Below are 19134 nucleotides of genomic sequence, written 5' to 3' on the forward strand. Positions count from 1 at the left end.
CGAGGGTGCAAGGACCTTCACTCCACTCCCAGCACATGGGGTGATTTTGAGGAAGGCCAGAGGGGGCAACAGAAGAGGCATGATCCCTCCCCTCACATCCAGGACCCACCAACGCCATGTCCCCCACAAAAACCAAAGTCACAAATCCAGGCAGAAGTTTCCATATTCTGTACACAAAAGCCACAAAGAGCCCCAGGCCATCTCCAGCTTGTGCTGAGGGGGCAGGACCCACAACGCCCCCCAGGCTGCCTATTCCGACTGCTTCAGGAAAATGAAGTAAACTTTAGGGAACAGAAAAAGCAAAAACAGCAGCCTGTGCCCAGAGAACTGTCAGCTGTCCTGTTTGGACAAGCCCACCAGGGCCACAGGGGCAGGTGATTCATTGCCGCCCCGCCACAGCAGCTCTCCCAGGAGCTATTCACCAGCTACTCTGGCTTCCAGACTGGGAAGGCAGGAGGGGGGCACAGTGGGGGGAGGCCCCGTTTACAGTGATAGGAGTGAGCCAAATGGGTAGTACCTGCCACCGAGGTCCCAAGGAAGGGCCCCTGAAAGAATGACTCTGTGCCACCAGGAATAGCTGAGGACACAGATCACAGCCTACAGGCCCAAGGAACCCCCGAGGTAGCAGCAGGCAAGGATGAGAATGAATCCCAAGTGGGCACCCCGGGCTGGAGCTGGGCAGCGGTTCTGTGCCAAAGTCTGCAGGAAGCCTGAGTGGGTCCAGCTAGCTGGCAGGGGCAGCAAAGACCCTACTCTGAACAATGGAGGAGGGCTGTGGTCTGTCAATGCTCCAGGACAATGTTGCCAGTGCCTGACGTTCTCCAGCATGTAGGCCGCTGGCCCTCCTCAGCTGTGTCTGTCCATTTAGTGGGGGCCTCCTGCACATAGGGGCCTCCAGGAGCTGGATGGCAACAGTGGTGGCGCCACCCCGCTGCCCCACAGGTGGAGAGCAGCAGTGCCTGCAGAGTCTGAAGCCCCCACATCTCCGGGCTGAGGTCTGCACCTGTTGGCCAGTGTCTGTCAACTCCATGGAGGGCAGAGGGGAGCTCAGAGTCACAGAAGTTACCCCTAAGTCCATATAAATGCAACACCCGGATACAGGCCCACTGCTGCTCTATGAAAACAGGAATAATTCTGGAGCCACCCGGGCTTCCGCAGGTGAGAGCAGCTGAGGCAGTGGCAAGATGCATGGGGCAGAGGAGGCAGTTTACAATGGGGCAGCTAATTCCTCAAGGCAGCCAACCTGGAAACCAAAGCAAGACTCAGTGAGAAGGGCAGGGCGGGCAGCTCTGACCAGGGAGCCAAAGGCCCCTCCTCTGTTCCAGGGCAGTGACCACCTTCCTCCTCATTTTCAGCGTTTTATGGATGTCCTGAGGTAACATGACAGATCCTAGGAGTAGCCATGCACTGTTCTGTCCTTACTTGCTACACTGGGAAGGGCAAAGATTTCTCTTTCTAAAAGGAGGTCCCCGCGCACACCTGTGTGTAAATGCTCTGTCTAGCATGTATTCTGAGGCCTTCTGTGCACACCTGAGCATGGACAGGCCTAGAGAATTGGGGGAAGAAGCCATCCTCCCTGACAGCCCCAGGACCGGTGCTATCTGCAAAGTCTCTGCTCAGCTGACTTGGAGCCACCAACCCCCAACTCTGCCTTCCCTCCTACAGTGCTAGAGTGAGTGGTTCAGAATGCTGCATTTCAAGGTCATGTCCCTACCTCCGAGATAGCTGGTCCTCTTGGCTGCGCACAGAGCTCTCGCCCACAGCAGAGGCGCCCTCGGGCAGCTGGCTGAGCTGGTCCAGCACCTCTAGGCCATTCTCCTCGGCAATCTGCACAATAAGGCTGTCCACCTGCTCCTGAGGCGTGGTGAGTGTGGTGGCCGAGCTCATGGAGTCTTCCATCACCTGAGGTAGGAGGCACAGGTAGAGCCACAAGCACAGCTTCCTGAGGGCTGGACTGTGCACTCTCCCCACCCAGACTCCTCCTCACCGTTCTCACGACACTGTCTCTGGCCCCCTCCAGAGCCTTGCCAGCCACATGCCCAGCCCTGCCCCACGTGAACCCACTCCAGGAGGTGCCTTGTGCCTGTGGAGAAGGTCCTGCTGCCTGCCCACCCTCTCTTGAGGTCCTAGCAGGGACCCAGCACATGGGGTACTTGGTGACAGCAGGGAGCAGACATGGCATGTGCTGTTGGCATGTCAGCCTGCGAGCACTCTCCCAAGGGGCTGCAGTGCCATCCTACCCCCAGTAACATACCGAGGTGTGCACGTCCAGGTTCTGCACCTGCTGCTCGAATCTGTCCATCACTGCAGACACCTTCTGCAGGTCCATGGTGCTCAGGGCCTTGTCTAGGGCTTTGGTCACTTGTGCCATGTTCTTGGTCACCTGGGACAGGAGCAGGTTGGGGTACGGAGCAGGATGAGAGATGAGCAAAGGTCACCACACAGCGTGAGTCCCCTGAAGCTCTGATGGCAGAGCCAGGCCCTTCACCCCAGCCACTAAAATGTGGGTCTGGGATGAGCCATCACCCCAGGTCCTCAGGAAGTGCGGTCAGCTGAATGGACAAGCACAAGGAGAGCTTGGAAAAGGCTGACACAGTAGGTCCTCAGAACTGGCTCTCTCTTCTGCCTTCTGCCCCCCCGTTACTGCCTCGGAGGGGATTCCCCAGTATGGAACCAAGGCTCAGATATGGCTTTCCCTGGCCAGCTAAGATAGGCTTGGCCATGCCAGCTCTGCATTGTGTGGGATCCTGTGAAGACCGAGAGTTCTTCCTGTGACATCAGTGTAGACCCCAGGACTTGGACTGCCCTGTGTCTGAGCCAGCACTTCCTGATGCCACAGCTCTAAGCTGACCCAGCTTCCCACAATAGGGAGCCACCTACGATCCAACCCTCAAACCCTTTCCTGCCTCAGCTGGCAGAAGCCAGCTCACCTGGCAGCAATGTCTAGCACTCACCCCTTTCATGGTCACAGCCGTCTGTACCTTGGAGGCCACTGCGTCCACGCGGGACGCCATACGCAGCCAGTTTACACCCTCATTCTTCTTGCGGATAGCATTCTCGGCATACACACGGGCACACTCCACATTCTTTTGCTGAAGGGCCTAAGATTGGGGGTAAATGACAGCTGGGAGAACTCAGTGGTTTGCATGTCCCTGCTAGGGACCTGATGCTGACCTCCCTGGGGACACCACTATCGTGCAGTGGGGGCCCCTTCACAATCCTTTCTAGGTAAACTCATCAGAAACATCTGTGAGCTTCGTAAACATGCAGAGATCCCCAGGTCCTGAGCCTACTTGGGTGCATGAGAGTCCAGGAATGGAGCAGCATTACCAGCCAAAGAAGGGGGGATTCTCCCCCACCAGTGCACAGGCCCTCTCTTGGTGCCTTGCTAGCTCTCAACCAGCACTCACAAGAGCATAGACGCTCAGCACCCACAGATGGAGAAGACCCAAGCACTAGTTATGGGGACTGCATTGTCACTGACGGTTCCACTCTGCCCTGGGAAGGCTATTTGGGTGAGGAGTTACCAAAATCCTATTTCATCTGTTAGGCAAAGTTTTAGGAGCTGCATAAGATTTAGCTGAATGTCTCTCAAAAGAGTCGGATCCCATACTTCCTCAACCGTGCTTCTCAGTAGGCCCTTCCTGGGGACCCTCCCAAGGGAGTACTTGCTGCACAGAGGAGACAGCTAAAAATGCCAGGATCGTGGCAGGTAGCTGGAAGCCCATTTCCTACACAATTAAAAGCAAAATCAAGTTCAGAACATCAGAAATGAATAAGAGGTCAAAGACCAAAGACGATACATCTTTCTGCTCTGGACACCCTCAGTAGGCTGGAGCCACTCCATGCTCCACCACACCTGACACCTCCCTTCCCTCAATCTCACTGTTCTCTTGTGAGAAGAGAATATTTTGAGGATAAGTCATGGTAAGATTAAATCATGATACACACACACACACACATTTTGAGACTAAGAGTCATGGTAAGATTAAATCATGATACACACACACACACACACTCTTCAAAACACACAGAAAACAAAAACAAGGGTAGAAAAGAAAAGAATACAGACCCAGAGAAGTCACAAATGTGAAAAAAGCCCAAGCCCTCACCTTCTTCACTTTGGCCTGCTCAGCCTTGGAGTCCTTCTCTGCCTTCTTCGCTAGTTTCTCCAGCTGTTTTGCTGTGAACTGAACACGGACACCCTGAGTCACACCTTCAAGAGCCCACCTTCCAGGCTCCTCCCCAGGCCCAAAGTTGGTCCACGCTAGCTCCTGAACACTCATCAACACGCCTGAGCCCACAGAGGCAGAAAGCCTGTGGTGTGCATGCTCACTGCCACCTGGGGTGCAAGGGGTTGACTCAGCTCCAGGAAAGAGACACCCTCTGTCTCATGCTCTGTATGGCAAAAGGAGGCTGTTCTAAAATGCCTGTCTTCCCTTTGAAGATTCTGATCCTACCATAGAAAAACTTGAGAAAACCTATGACAGGTCATCCCAAGTTAGTAACACTAAATTCCAGGTTAAAAATACACTTGCAAGTGTCATCTTCCCAGAACACCATATGTGTGGCCTGACTACTCTGCCAACACCATGAAGAAATGTTGATGTGTCCACAGGGCCTCTGGCAAACCCAGAAACCAGGGCACCAGCAACCACCAGGCTGCGACAGGCTGAGCAGGCCCCCGCCCTGGCTCCTGTCCCACATGCTGCCCCTTGGGGGCACCTTTCCATCAATGCCTCCTGTCCTCAACATCTTGCAGAGCCACTCTGGGACTGAGGGTCCCAAAGTACTTTCAGTAGCCTGTGAACATCGCTTCTGTTCAATAACTCAGAACTAGCAGTAAAACAAGATAATGCCAATATAGATGATCAACCATGACAGCGTTTAAGAGAAATATTCATAAATAGGCCCTGGATTATTAGAAGGTACAAAAACCTCCCCTAGGAGGAATACTTAGCTGTGCCATGGCCCATCACAGTTCACAACAACTTCAAACTCTTGGGCTAAAGTGATTCTCTTGCCTCAGCTTTCCAAGTAGCTGGGAATACAGGCACCTGCCACAACCTCTAGCTATTTTTTAGAGATGAGGTTTTGCTCTGGCTCAGGTTGTACTCGAACCTGTGAGCTCAGGCAATCCACCCACCTTGGTCTCCCAGAGTATGTGAGCCACCACAGAAAGCTCTCTTTCAAATATGATCTTAAAGGGGTTGAGGCCACATTTGAGTTTTATTTATTTAGGGATAAGAGTCTCACTTTGTCATCCTGGTAGAGAGCTGTCACAGCTCACAGCAACCTCAAATTCCCAAGCTGAAGCAATCCTCCTCCATCAGCCTCCTGAGTGGCTGGACTACAGGTGCCCACTACAATGCCTGGCTAGTTTTTCTATATTTTAGTAGAGATGGCGTTTTGTTCTTGCTCAGGCTGGTCTCAAACTCCTGTGCTCAAGGGATCCTCTTGCCTTGGGCCTCCAGGCGTGGAAGCCATCATGCTCAATTGTCACATCTGAGTTTTAAATGTCTTAGCAGAACATCAAGGCATGGACCCAACACCCAAGTTGTGTTTCTTAAAGATAAAACACTCAGTCTTTCATGGATGAGCCTAAGTTACCTGCTCCCACTTAGCCTGGGATAAGGAAATAGTTAATATGTCATCAGGCCAACTTAGTAATTCTTCTTCGGCTAGCAGTCTGAGAACTGAGTGGCAATTACTCAACTATTATAATCTGTCCCCTGACTTTGTACCTGGAGCTCTGAGTGTGACTTATACTACGTATCCTCACTCACTGATCACCAGGGCAGGGTTGGGATGAATGCTCATTCAGTACATACCTTCAACTGGAACAGAGTATCTGCAAAAGAGAGGAAAAGGTTTGAGGTTTCCACGAGCTGTAATAAGCAGAACTTCTAATATGCAGATGGTATCACTAAGACCCCTCTAGACACCAGGAGGGAATGCAGACACAGGTTCTATTTGCCGGGGGCCTTCAAGGAGGCCCAACAATGGTGGAGTCAGAAGTTGAACAGTGTACCAGCTCTGGTCCTGCTAGCCACAGGGCTCCAGCATACACTGACCCTCCTACGCCTGTTTCTCTCCAGGAACATGAGGATGGCACCAGCCAACCTCAAAGGGCTAGTATGAGGACAGATGAGGTGATAAATACAGTACTTGGCTATGGTGACAACTCAGAGAGATGGTGGTGTATAATTAATCAAACTTTGAAGAAAGAAAGTTTTCTTTTTTTTTTTTTTGAGACAAAGTCTCATTTTGTTGTCATCCGTAGAATGCCGTGGTGTCATAGCTCACAGCAATCTCAAACTCTTAGGCTCAAGCGATTCTTTTGCCTCAGCCTCCCAAGTAACTGGGACTACAGGGCCCCCCAATGATGCCCAGCTATTTTCTTTCTTTCTTTTCTTTTTTTTGAGACAGAGTCTCACTATGTTGCCCTCAGTATAGTGCCATGGTGTCACAGCTTATAGCAACTTCCAACTCTGGGGCTTAAGCAATTCTCTTGCCTCAGTCTCCCAAGTAGCTGGGACTACAGGTGTCTGCCATAGTCCCCGGCTATTTTGTTGTTGTAGTCGTTGTTTGGCAGGCCTGGGCTGGGTTCGAACTTGTCAGGCTCCAGTTATGTGACTGGCACCCTATCTGCTGAGCTACAGGCACCGAGCCAGTGTTGTTTTTTTTTTTTTTTTAAGAGATGGGTCTCCCTCTTGCTCAGGCTGGTCTTGAACTCCTGAGCTCAAGCAGTCCACCCACTTTGGCCTCCCAGAGTGCTGGGATTACAGGCGCGAACCACCACGCCTGGCCTGCGGTCTGTTTTTTATATTCTCTTTCTACTCAAAGGAAAATGGACACAGCTAGCAAGGTGGTAACTCTTCTGCTATCAAAGAGCAGCTTCAGTGAAAGCAGCTATTCAGAGTGACAAATCAGAATCAGGGGCCATTCCTGCCGACACAGAACTGAGGAGACTGAAGTGTATTAAAGAGTAAATTCACTGATACCCAGAACTGTTCCTCACTCACCAAACCTCAAGAGCCAGAGACTTGCATTGATGTTAGTTTATTCAGTTTCTTGATTTGGATTGTGGCCATGACACCTGATCCCTGACAGGGCTAACTCACCACACCAACCCATGATGAGGAAATAAAACCTGTAAGCAGAATTCGGGTCCTGAGTGTTCACAAATGCGAACCAAGGTCCCCAGCTGAGACCTGATGTGTTTCCAATGTGCTGTACATCTACTAACTTGCCATCTACCTGTGCAGGTGCTGGTTAAGAGACCCAGCCATCCTGACCCAAGGTTTAGGCAAAAACATGCAGCCCACTCAACATGCTGTATGGTGCTGGCTCAATCACCCTCCCTTCAGCCTCAGCTCTCTCATGCAAATGCGTGCAGGATAACTAGACTCTAAAGCACAGAAAGCTTGTTGAGGTAAAACCTAACCCTGGATAAAAATAATATGGGTTCAAAAACAGGTCCCTCAAAAGAGCTGAGCAAGCTGTGGAGCAAAAGCTAACATTTGGGGGAGGGGAGTTAGGTGCTCTCATCTTCTCTCCCATGCCATTTGCAGAAAACCTCTATAGTTCCCTCCAGGGCAATGACATGGCTGTACTATAGCTCTGTACATTTCAAAACATTTTTACAAGCCTCTGGCACCAGCCCATAAACATTTCAGCAAGTACTGGCACCTTCATTTTCCAGATTCTTCCTGTGCTTCACCATACCTGAGCACACAGCAGACCCCGAGGGGAGGAGGTCAGGGATGGAAGCGAGGCTGTTGCCAGGGGCGGCGGGGGGGTGTCCCTCTCAACCTTAGAACCTCCTTCTCAACTGTGTAGAAGAGGAAGGTGGGGGGACACAGCTCATATCCCAAAAAGTTGTGGTGAGGAAGGCCACGCCTGGAGCTCCTCCTATTTCCCTTGGTAGTGTTTTGGGCACCTTTCCTGGTGCCCTCTGACCCGATATTCCAGGGCTCCTCAAGGCGGAAGCGGCCATCGCCGTCCATCCCCGGTGTTGGAAGAGGCGGGCGGGGAAAGGCCGCAAGCCGGAGAAGGGCTGGGCGGGGAATGAGATCCGGGGTCGAGGCCCGGGGGACAGGATCCTGGTCCGGGAGTCGAGGCCCGGGGGCAAGAGGTCCCGGGTGGGCGTCGAGGCCCGGGACCCGAGAGCTCTGCCAGAGCCCCGCCCGCGGCCCAGGTGGGCGGAGCCCGCGCCAGTGGGAACGGCGGTCCCATTGCACCTCCCCGGAGTGCGGCGGTGGCCTCTTACCGTCCATGGCCAGGCAAGCGGCAGCGCCCCTCAAAAAGGCAGAGGGACACAAACTGGGCGACAGCAGCTGCCGGTGGCGATCGAAAAGACCAGCTTCGCCCGGCGGGACCTTCCGGGGTCACCGCCCCGCTTCCGGCCGCGCGGCCCGCTCTCGCGAGAGGACGGCGCCACACCCCTCCCCATTGAGGGCGGTGCGAGCGGCGGGGTTACCGTGGCGACGCGCAGACGCTGGCGGAGGCCCGTTTGTGAGTCACTCCAGGCTGCGCGGCCGGGGAGGCACAGGGTGCGCCGGCGGGGGCGGTGGGTTCACCTATGGGACTGTCCAAAAGCAAACACAAACTCAAGAAAGGTAACGCGGGCGCTCCCGGTGCAGGTGGTCCCTGCTACCCGAAGTCTTAACGACGGCGACTTAGTAGTCTTTCGCTCCAAACATGTTTGGGGAAGTGGAATGTCTCCGAACTGTTTTATTTTACTCTGAACCAAAGTAGGCAACTGAAGACGGATGGGGTCCGTTGCCCTAGACACTGAAGTATAGCTCTGATCATCTGTGTATTTCAGGCGAGGAGCAAAAGAAGGCACCCACCAGTTCGGGCCCAAAGTCTAAAGAAAAGCACTCCCAGGAAGCTAGGCAGTCAGACAGGGAGTCGGAGAAGCTCTCAGATCCCCCTGCGGGGACAGACGAAGGTAGGTGGTGGGAAGGCACAGGGTGGGGGTCTGCACCGCGCAGGGGCTTGGGGCAGGCTGAGCAGGAGCCCGTTTCTGAGGCTACGGTGACCGGATGCTGAGGGTGGGCGATTCCCTAGAGGGGGTTTGTTTTAGGACCTTTGTGTAGGAGGTAAATCCAGAATTCTTGGTGAAAAATATAAGTTCAATAAAAGTTTAGTTAAGTTCCCACATGATAGATGCATAACAGAGTCAAGAGCCACTAATGCAGCACAGATAGAAAGCACGTTTCCCAGCCAAGTTATCCAGGACGACTGCCCATCTGGTACCACTGTGATTCCTTCAGCGTGCCACAACCTGGAGTGGAACCTTGGGATGCGGTCTGGGGCTGGGGTGGAGCCGTGGACCACTCTGCCCGGCACAGTGAGGAGGTAGGAGTGGATATAACTGGAGAATCGCTTGAGCCCAGGAGTTGGAGGTTGCTAACCCTAAATTATTTATTTTTTTGAGACAGAGTCTCACTATGTCAACCTTGGTAGAGTGCCGTGACGTCATAGCTTACAGCAACCTCAAACTCTTGGGCTTAAGGGATTCTCTTGCCTCAGCCTCCCAAGTAGCTTGGACTACAGGCACCCACCACGCCTGGCTATTTTTTTGTTGCAGTTGTCATTGTTGTTTAGCAGGCCCTGGCCAGGTTCAAACCTGCCTCCTTTGGGACAACGGACTCAAACAGTTTCAAAAACGTACTCATTTTTTTTTTTTTTTTGTAGAGACAGAGTCTCACTGTACCGCCCTTGGTAGAGTGCCGTGGCATTACACGGCTCACAGCAACCTCTAACTCATTTTACAACAGCCTCCAGTGGCCAGAACTTTGGGTGTGTGTGGGGAAGATGAAGCCACAAAAATAGGAAAAGGTAGAATACAAAGTCTTCCATCAATTTTATCATGCGGGTTTTGGAGATGAAACTGTGAAATATTTAACAAGGGAGGTACACATAGTTCCAGCTACTTCGGAAGCTGAGGCAGGTGGATCACTTCAGCCCAGGAATTTGAGGCCAGCCTAAGCAGCATAATGAATCCCATCTCTAAAAACATTAAAAATTTGGCTTGGTGTCCGTAGCACAGTGCTTATGGCGCAGGCCACATGCATCGAGGGTGGCAGGTTTGAACCTGGCCAGGGCCTGCTAAACAACAACAACTGCAACAAAAAAAATAGCCAGGCATGGTGGGTGCCTATAGTCCAAGCTACTTGGGAGGCTGAGGCAAGAGAATCCCTTAAGCCCAAGAGTTTGAGGTTGCTGTGAGCTATGATGTCATGGCACTCTACTGAGGAGTCTTGCTTTGTCACCTGGGCTAGAACCCACTGGTGTCATAATAGCTCACAGCAACCTCAAACTCTTGGGCTTACTCCTGCCTCATCTTTTCAGAGTGCTGGGGTTACAGGCATGAGCCACCATGCCTGGCCCACAAATTCCTTTGTGAGGAATTTAATGTCTCACAAAGAAATGAAGGGTCAGAGGCAGGGCTTCCAGGTGATTTGCAAAGCAGTACAGCCATAACATCAAGGGCTTGGCATATTCCTGTTTTGCCACCCTTGGTGTCGGGGATATCTTCCTCCACAGCCCTCAGATGGCTGTACGGTCCCAGCAACTTGAGAGGCTAAGTTAAGAAGATTGCTTGAACCCAGGAGTTTGAGGTTGAGCTACAGTCTATGATTATACCCCTTACACCCTGGCACCAAAGAAAGAGCCTATCCCCGTCCCCCTAAAGGAGAAGATTGTTAGAAGGAGAATCCTGAGAGATCTGTGCGCCAAATGTGGTGTGTGGATTGAAGCTTGACAACTCTTTAGGCAAATTGGGCATTGGATGATAATTTTTTTAGATGTGGCAATGCATTATAGTTATGCTAAAATAAAATCCTTATCTGATAGAGATATACTGCATTTATGGGTGAAATTATATGTCTAACATTTGCTTGAAGATACTCAGATAAAAAAGAGAAAGATACACAAAATAAGGTAACAAAATATTGATCAAAAATAAAAACAAAATATTGATCAAAGCTACGTGATGTATATCTAGGTACTGATACTACATCTGTGTGTGAATACTTTCATCATGTTTTTATAAAGGTGGAGTATACTTAATTGAAAGAAAATTTTGAAAAAGAATAGAAACTTAAGGAACATTTCTGTCAGCTATTTTAAAATACCAAGCTGAGTGAAAAATAGTCTCAAAAGGTCTCATGATTTGATTCCATTTGTATAACGTTCTCCAAGTGACAAAACTATAGAGAACACACTAGTGGCTGCCTGGGGTTAGTTATAGGGCATGCAGACAATACGCGTGTCTACAAAGGGACAGCAGAAGGGAGATGGCTATGACTTTGGTGGTGGCTACATGTGATTAATGGTGTAGATCTGTATACACACATTACACCAGTGTTAGCATTCTTGTGTAGACACAACACCACATACGTGGATATTGTACTGCAGTTCTGCATGAGCATTGGGAGCAACTGGGTGGAGGTTACATTCTCTGTAGTACTTTTGCAACATTCTGTGAACTTACGAGTATTTTAAAAATATTTCTTTAACATATCACAAGTTTTAATAATTAAAATATAGTTCCAGCATAAGAACAGATCAATGAAATATGAAATAGAGACAATAAGGGGCAGCGCCTGTGGCTCAGTCGGTAAGGCGCCGGCCCCATATACCGAGGGTGGCGGGTTCAAACCCGGCCCTGGCCAAACTGCAACCAAAAAAAATAGCCAGGCATTGTGGCGGGCGCCTGTAGTCCCAGCTACTTGGGAGGCTGAGGCAAGAGAATCGCTTAAGCCCAGGAGTTGGAGGTTGCTGTGAGCTGTGTGAGGCCCCGGCACTCTACCGAGGGCCATAAAGTGAGACTCTGTCTCTACAAAAAAAAAAAAAAAAAGAAATAGAGACAATAAGTCCATAGTATGTGCACATCTGTGTGATTAATATGTGATGTGTTGGCACCAAAAATAAGCGGGAAAAGGAAGGATTATATAGTAAATGATGCTTGGAAAATTGCCTCACACCTTACAGAGAAAACATACATTGGATTGTAACCCCTTGCCTCTAATGGGATAAATTCCAGATGGGTAAGAACAAATAGAAAAAGTGAATAGTGGCTGGGCACCTGGTGGCGCCTGTGGCTCAGTCGGTAAGGCGCCGGCCCCATATACCGAGGGTGGCGGGTTCAAACCCGGCCCCGGCTGAACTGCAACCAAAAAATAGCTGGGCGTTGTGGCGGGCACCTGTAGTCCCAGCTACTCGGAAGGCTGAGGCAAGGGAATCGCTTAAGCGCAGGAGTTGGAGGTTGCTGTGAGCTGTGTGATGCCATGGCACTCTACCGACGGCCATAAAGTGAGACTCTGACTCTACAAAAAAAAAAAAAAAAGTGAATAGTGGCTGGGCACCTGTAGCTCAACGACTAGGGTGCTAGCCACATACACCAGGGCTGGCAGGTTTGAACCTGGCCCAGGCTAGCTAAACAACAATGACAATTACAGCAACAACAAAAAATAGCTGGGCTTTGTGGCAGGAGCCTGTAGTCCCAGCTACTTGGGAGGCTGAGGCAAGAGAATCACTTAAGCCCAAGAGTTTGAGGTTGCTGTAAGCTGTGACACCACCGCACTCCCCTGAGGGTGACAGAGACTCTGTCTCAAAAAAAAAAGAAAAAGGGCGGTGCCTGTGGCTCAGTGAGTAGGGCGCCGGTCCCATATGCCGGAGGTGGCGGGTTCAAACCCAGCCCTGGCCAAAAAAAAAAAAAAACAGAAAAAAAAAAGTTAAAAAAAAGAAAAAAAAGTGAACAGAAAAACAAAGTTGTAAATATTAATCTGATTTCTTAATGGGGAACATCTTTCTAAACCTTAAAGCATAGGAAGATCACAAATATTAAAGGATTTCACTACATTAAGATATTAAACATCTTCCCAACCCCTCTATAAACAAAGCTCAAAAAATATTTGCAACATAATGTAAGAGGCCAAAGAGTAACACATCAAGTAGAGATTGGGGGCTCCAACACAGGGCTGTGGAAGTACAAATCTTTCTAGCAGACAGTTTGTTAATGTGGTCCTGACATTCTAAGACAGCCCTCAGGATCCCTTTCCCTGGTGACAGCTCTGTCTACTCCCATCCCTCAGAGGATGGATGGACCTATGAGGAGGATGGGCTGTCACTCCTGAAATTAGAGAATTCATCAGTTGGTTCTGACTTGATTAAGATGTGAGGTTATCCTGGGTGAGCCTGATGTAATCAGAAAAGGCTTTTAGAAAAGGTGAAGATGTCAGAGCATCTGGGAGCTTCAAGCAAGTCTCTGCCAACAGCTTGCAAGAAGATTGGGGCTTCAGTCCTTGAACTACAAAGAAATAAATTCTGGACACAACCTGGATGGGCACAGACAAGGACATCCAGGTCCACATGAGAATGCGGCCCAGCTGACACCCGGTGTGAAACCCTGAGCAGAAACCCAGCCACGCTGGCCTGGACTCCCATGCTATGGAAACTGTGAGGCAATAAATACATGTGCTGATGTAAGCCTTTATGTTTGTGGTAATTTGTTATGTAATCCCAGAAAACTAGTACAGGTACTGTTTATCAAGAAGCCTAAAAAGATTTATGTTTTTAAATGACACTTTAAATTTTGAAGAAGATAAAAAAAATCTTGTTTTGGATTAGAAGATCTCAATAAGGTAAAGATACTATTTATTCCTTCATTAATCTATAAAATCAAACACCAAATCAAAACACCACAGGTTGTTTTGGGAATATGATCAAATATTTTAAAGTTCATCTAGAAGAATAAAAGAATAAAAGGAAACATCTAGAAAATCAGAAGCATGAGGAAGGTTTAGCCCTGGGATATTTAAGTAAATCAGGTACACACACAGATTGGGGGGCAGAACAGAGTTTACAGCAAGGGGATCGTGTCAAATGCATGGCAGCAGATGGGAGATTCACTACATGGTGCTGGGACAGGTGATTGCCCAATATAGAAAATAAGGGGCTGGCTCGGCACCCGTAGCACAATGGTTACAGGGCTTGCCACATACACTGAAGTTGGTGGGTTCAATCCTAGCCTGGGCCAGCTAACCCGAGCAATGACAACTGCAACAAAAAATAGCTGGGTGTTGTGGCAGGCGCCTGTAGTCCCAGTTACTTGGGGAGGCTGAGGGAAGAGAATCACTTGAGCCCAAAAGTGAGGTTGCTGTGAACTAGGATGCCACTCTGTCTCAAAAAAAAAAAAAAAGAAAGAAAACAAGGGGCTTAGGGCGGGCATGGTGGCTCACCCCTGTAATCCTAGCACTCTAGGATGCCAAGATGGTGGATTGTTGCTTGAGGTCAGGAGTTCGAGACCAGCCTGAGCAAGAGCAAGACCTCGTCTCTAAAAACTAGCTGGGCGTTGTGGCAGACGCCTGTAGTCCCAGCTGCTCGGGAGGCTGAGGCAAGAGAATTGCGTAAGCCCAAGAGTTGGAGGTTGCTGTGAGCCATGTGATGCCACGGCACTCTACCCGAGGGCGGTACAGTGAGACTCTGTCTCTACAAAAAAAAAAAAAAAAAAATACACTTTGACAATACTTAACAAAAAAAAATTTTTATAAAAAAATTAAAAAAAAAAATAAAAAAATTAAAAAAAAAAAATTTTTTTTTGAGACAGAGCCTCAAGCTGTCGCCCTGTGTAGAGTGCTGTGGCATCACAGCTCACAGCAACCTCAACCTCCTGGGCTCAAGTGATTCTCCTGCCTCTGCCTCCCAAGCAGCTGGGACTACAGGCGCCTGTCACAACACCTGGCTATTTTTTGGTTGCAGCCATCATTGTTGTTTTGGCAGGCCCAGGCTGGATTCGAACTCGCCAGCTCAAGTGTATGTGACGGGCACCTTCGCGGCTTGAGCCACAGGCGCAGAGCCAAATACTTAACAAAATTTGAAGTGAGTTATACCCTTTGACCCAGAAGTTATACTTCTAGTAATTTACCAATAGCTAAACCGTAACAAATGTGTAAGTATATAAATGTGAGATTGTTCATTATAGCATTATTTGGAAAATATAAAAATTGGAAATATACTAAATCATGTTCCTCAAAGAGAGCTGGTTACATAAATGATGGGACCCTAGACAGAACACCACAGGTTGCCATGAAAGAGCAGGGGCACAGCCCCATTGTGCAGTCAGCCCTACACACTGCCACATAAGGTCAAAAGAAGAACCATGACATGTAATTTTAGAATCAACATGTAGTAATTTTTAAATTTAAAACAACAGTCTTAACATATAAAATGTTTTTATAATCAGTATAAAAAATGAACTTGCTAAAAAAAATTTTAAAAAATGAACTTGCTAATGTAAATATAAAATAAGATGAAATGCAGGTTTGTTTTTTTATAAAAATAGTAAGAAGCTGGGCATGGTGGCTCAAACCTGTAGTCCTAGCTACTTTGAAGCCAGGAGCTTGGGGTTACGGGAGCTGTGATCATAGCTGTGAATAGCCACTGCTGTCCAGCCTGGGCAACACAGTAAGACCCTGTCACTGAAAAAAAGGGATAATTTCAGGGCCCAGTGCTGGCCCTGGGTCATCTGACAGGTAAAATAAATGAGGGTGTCTAACATAGTGTGGCAGGTAAAGGGGGACGCAGACTTGATGGCCTGGGTCTGCAAACCTCCCTTGGCCACTCCCTGGCTGATTAGCCTTGGGCAGGTGACGTTTAACCTCTTTCTGCCTCAGTTTCCTCATCTGTAAAACATAGGGCATAGAGGACCTTCACCAGAAGCTATTGTGTCATTATTCATGGCCCTTATTCCAGGGCTCAGAACAGGCACTCAGTAATAGCTGTTACTTTCAACTCTTTAACCTACCAGGTGACCAGTTCGTGAGGTACTCAATAGGGGATGAAGCAAAAACCAGCATGGCCAGTGTAGCTGTTTTGTTTTTTGTTTTGAGACAGGAGTCTTACTTTGTTGTCCTACAGTGCTCTGGCATTATAGCTCACAGCAATCTCAAACTCTTGGGCTCAAGTGATTCTCTTGCCCCAGCCTCCCAAGTGTTTGGGGCTACAGATGCCTACCACAACACCGAGCTATTTTTAGAGATGGGGTCTTGCTCTAGCTCAGGTCTCAAACCTGTGAGCTCAGGTAATCCACTTTCCTGGCCTCCCAAGTGCTAGGATTATAGGCGTGAGCCACCACACCTGGCTATAGCTGTGTTTTTGAAAAAGCACATGTCTGAGAGTATCTGTGTGCACAGAGGAGAGACCTCCCTGTGCTGCTATAGAGACTGAAAAGATGTGTCCCAACATGCAGCAGCTGGGCCCCTGGGAGAGCAGGCAGGAGAACACTAAATAGGGTCAGTGGCTTCACAGGTCTCATGCATTCCTTCTAACCTTAATAAGTTATAAGGAAATGTGGGCAACATCAGAAACGTACATTTCAAGAGCATTTCTAGCTGGGCGCAGTGGCTCATGCCTGTAATCCCAGCACTTGGGAGGCCCAGGCGGGTGGATTGCCTCAGCTCACAGGTTGAAGACCAGCCTGAGCCAGAGCAAGAACTCATCTCTACAAATAGCTGGGTGTTGTGGCAGGAGCCTGTAGACCCAGCTACTTGGGAGGCTGAGGCAAGGGGATCACTTGAGCCCAAGAATTCCAAAGATTAAATGGATTTACAGCTCAGCCACAAGGGTGGGAAGTACTAGAAGTTGCTGTGAGCTATGACGCCACAGCACTGGCACTCTACCTAGGTTGAGAAAGTGAGACTCTGTCTCAAAAAAAAAGCATTTCCAATAAGTTCTGAATAGGGAGCTTTTGTCAGAATTAGAATCCCCCCCACTTTTTTTAGAGACAGAGTCTTACTATGTTGCCCTGGGCTTAAGAGATTCTCTTGCCTCAGCCTCCCAAGTAGCTGGGACTACGGACACCCGCCATAATACCTGGCTATTTTCAGAGACGGGGTCTTGCTCTGGTTCAGGCAATCCACCTGTCTCAAACCTGTGAGCTCAGGCAGTCCACCGCCTCGGACTCTCAAGTGCTGGGATTACAGGCGTGAGCCACAGCACACCTGGCCTAGAATCCTTTCTTAATTGCATCTCTGCACCTTAACCTCTGAGGCAGTCCCTGCCTGGATATGTGACCTCTTTCCTGCTTCTGTCACCCTGAAGCCATCTGCAGCACAGCCTTCCTACCCTGGATAGTGGAAGCACTCCGCCTATTTTCTCCCTTGAAAGCGGTACCTAGTACTTCCCACCCTTGTGGCTGAGCTATAAATCCATTTGATCTTTAGAATGTCCAGTTTGAACAGTTTTGATCACTTCTGGCTTAGCCTGTTTCTTTTCCTGCTAACCATGAGTATAACTCCTTTACTCTAACCCAAGATAGGCATTATCTGCAATGTGAAAAAAGTTTTCCACATACCAACTAAATTCCTGGATGTTTTTTTCCTTCTAGAGAAAGTTGATGGAAAGCAAAAATCCAACAAGAAGAAAAATGTCATTCCACGGATCATCATCACTCGAGCCTCAAATGAGACTCTGGTTAGCAACAGCTCTAATGGGAGTGAGGAGCAGAGAACCATTCGGGAGCAGGATGACTGGGGCCCCTACCATCGGCACCGGAACCCCAGCACAGTAGATGCCTATAATTTACATACTACAGAATAAACAAGTGCCCCCAGCAGCTGTCCTCCTTGACTGTGATAGGAGTCTCAGCAACAGTGGCAGAAAGGGCCAGTCCACCTTCTGGAAGCTGCAGGTGCCCTTCAGCCCATGAGGTCTGCCATATGACCACCTTGGTCTCACCTTCCCCAGAGCTGCCAAGGCCTAGTGAAGGGAAGAGTGACTGCCTCAGAGCATGAACTTTGTGATAATAAATTAATGTTAGTATTTTCCTGTTGCGAGTAGTCAGCTGACCAGGATGCTACATGGACAGCAGGTAGCATCTCATGCTATCATTCACAATGGACAATTAAAATCCTTTCTATGAAAGAATAGGGAAGTTACAGTAAATAAGATGTCCCCCAAACTTGGGGACAAGGTCAGATTTTGAAGGCTAAACTTTAAGCTGTATGTTCTTAAAACAGAGAGGTAGTCACCTAACAAGGACCCAAGGGCTTCTCCCTTGACTGTAATGTGACCCAGTGCACTAAAAGGCCAAGAAGAAGAATGTGGTTTGTGTCCTGGGGTTATGGGGCACCTGGGCCTTATTAGCACTGTCATGTCTTCTGGCCCGACGAGGGCTCCTGACAGTGAAGGACCATTTGAAGGACCCAAGTGTGATGCTCTTCAGATGACACCATCTCACCAGCAGCCTTTTGGTCAGGCTGGTCCAGAATGCCCTTGTCTGTCTTGTTTCACACATTTAGTCTGGTGACAGCATGCTTAGTTTTGTTATTTTCAGATTAGTTGACAGGCTTTATACATGGTCTCCAAGATATGCTGGCCTCCGGGGGCTAACAGAACCAGGGGATAATAGCATGTCCACCAGGATCATGGACACATCCTTCTCAGTTGCTGAGGTGAGCGGCCTGTCCAGCATGTATACATGCATGCACACACAGCCCCATCTGTGCCATGCATGTACACTCATTGTGACCTAAATAGTAATTGAGAAATGAATTCCAAAATAAGTATAGCATGAAGATACAACATTGTGTAAATACTGTTTCACATAAATGTATTTTAAACTTCCCAAGGGGAGGGAAAGCAATCTGCCAGAAAATACTAAATTTATTAATTACAATTTTTTTCTTTTCTTTCTCTCTCTTTTTTAGAGACAGGGTCTCACTATGTTGCCCAGGCTGTTCTTGAAATCCTGGTCTTAAAACAAGCTTCCTTTCTCAGCCTCCCAAGTAGATGGTATTACAGGCGTGATCCACTACACCCAGCTAATTTCTTTAAATGTTGGAGACTTGCTACTCAAGACCTGCTTTGCATTAACTACATTACTGGAGCCCGATGGGCCCATACTCCTGGGCACCTAGGAGCTCAGCTCTCCAACCCTTGTGAGAAAACATCCACAATGGATCAGAGGTAAGTGATGCTCTGTGGTGCTCACATCACATCCCACACCACACACCACATCTGAGTGCCACCCCTAAGGGCCTCCAGAGTTGTTCTCCAGCATGGCCAGTGCACCATTTGCCTCTTTGCTGTCCTAGCTGGCTCCAGAGGCAGGCAGCTCTC

General features: G+C 49.0%; 2 protein-coding genes across 4 annotated transcripts; one reads left to right on the forward strand and one right to left on the reverse strand.

Moving 5' to 3' along the window:
• Positions 1 to 145: 145 nt before the first annotated feature.
• Positions 146 to 8426, reverse strand: CHMP1A (charged multivesicular body protein 1A). 3 transcript variants are annotated; one of them, XM_053555540.1, is made up of 7 exons: positions 8273 to 8426; positions 5832 to 5851; positions 4113 to 4190; positions 2955 to 3101; positions 2255 to 2383; positions 1715 to 1902; positions 146 to 1243 (listed from the first exon to the last, which is right to left on the reverse strand). In XM_053555540.1, exons 1-7 carry the CDS (start codon positions 8277 to 8279, stop codon positions 1222 to 1224), a joined length of 591 nt encoding a protein of 196 aa, XP_053411515.1. In that variant the 5' UTR covers positions 8280 to 8426; the 3' UTR covers positions 146 to 1221. The 3 variants fall into 3 exon arrangements, with proteins under 3 accessions (XP_053411515.1, XP_053411523.1, XP_053411507.1); XM_053555548.1 differs by lacking the exon at positions 8273 to 8426 and adding an exon at positions 7729 to 8224; XM_053555532.1 differs by lacking the exons at positions 5832 to 5851; positions 8273 to 8426 and having other exon boundaries at positions 4113 to 5767.
• Positions 8427 to 8504: 78 nt separating this feature from the next.
• On the forward strand, positions 8505 to 17613 carry SPATA33 (spermatogenesis associated 33). The gene is made up of 3 exons (XM_053555577.1): positions 8505 to 8621; positions 8831 to 8956; positions 17402 to 17613. Exons 1-3 carry the CDS (start codon positions 8585 to 8587, stop codon positions 17611 to 17613), a joined length of 375 nt encoding a protein of 124 aa, XP_053411552.1. The 5' UTR covers positions 8505 to 8584.
• Positions 17614 to 19134: the final 1521 nt, after the last annotated feature.

Source organism: Nycticebus coucang, chromosome 2 (genome assembly GCF_027406575.1).
Source record: "Nycticebus coucang isolate mNycCou1 chromosome 2, mNycCou1.pri, whole genome shotgun sequence".
In the NCBI taxonomy this organism is placed as follows: Eukaryota; Metazoa; Chordata; class Mammalia; order Primates; family Lorisidae; genus Nycticebus; species Nycticebus coucang.

Coding starts and splice junctions, on each gene's coding strand:
- CHMP1A (XM_053555532.1), bottom strand. CDS start 4,286: ATGAGTGTTCAGGAGCTAGCGTGGACCAACTTTGGGCCTGGGGAGGAG. Junction 1,903..2,254: donor ACCTGGACGTGCACACCTCG/GTATGTTACTGG, acceptor CTCCTACCTCAG/GTGATGGAAGACTCCATGAG. Junction 1,244..1,714: donor GAGGACCAGCTATCTCGGAG/GTAGGGACATGA, acceptor TTTGGTTTCCAG/GTTGGCTGCCTTGAGGAATT.
- SPATA33 (XM_053555577.1), top strand. CDS start 8,585: ATGGGACTGTCCAAAAGCAAACACAAACTCAAGAAAG. Junction 8,622..8,830: donor CAAACACAAACTCAAGAAAG/GTAACGCGGGCG, acceptor TGTGTATTTCAG/GCGAGGAGCAAAAGAAGGCA. Junction 8,957..17,401: donor CCCTGCGGGGACAGACGAAG/GTAGGTGGTGGG, acceptor TTTTCCTTCTAG/AGAAAGTTGATGGAAAGCAA.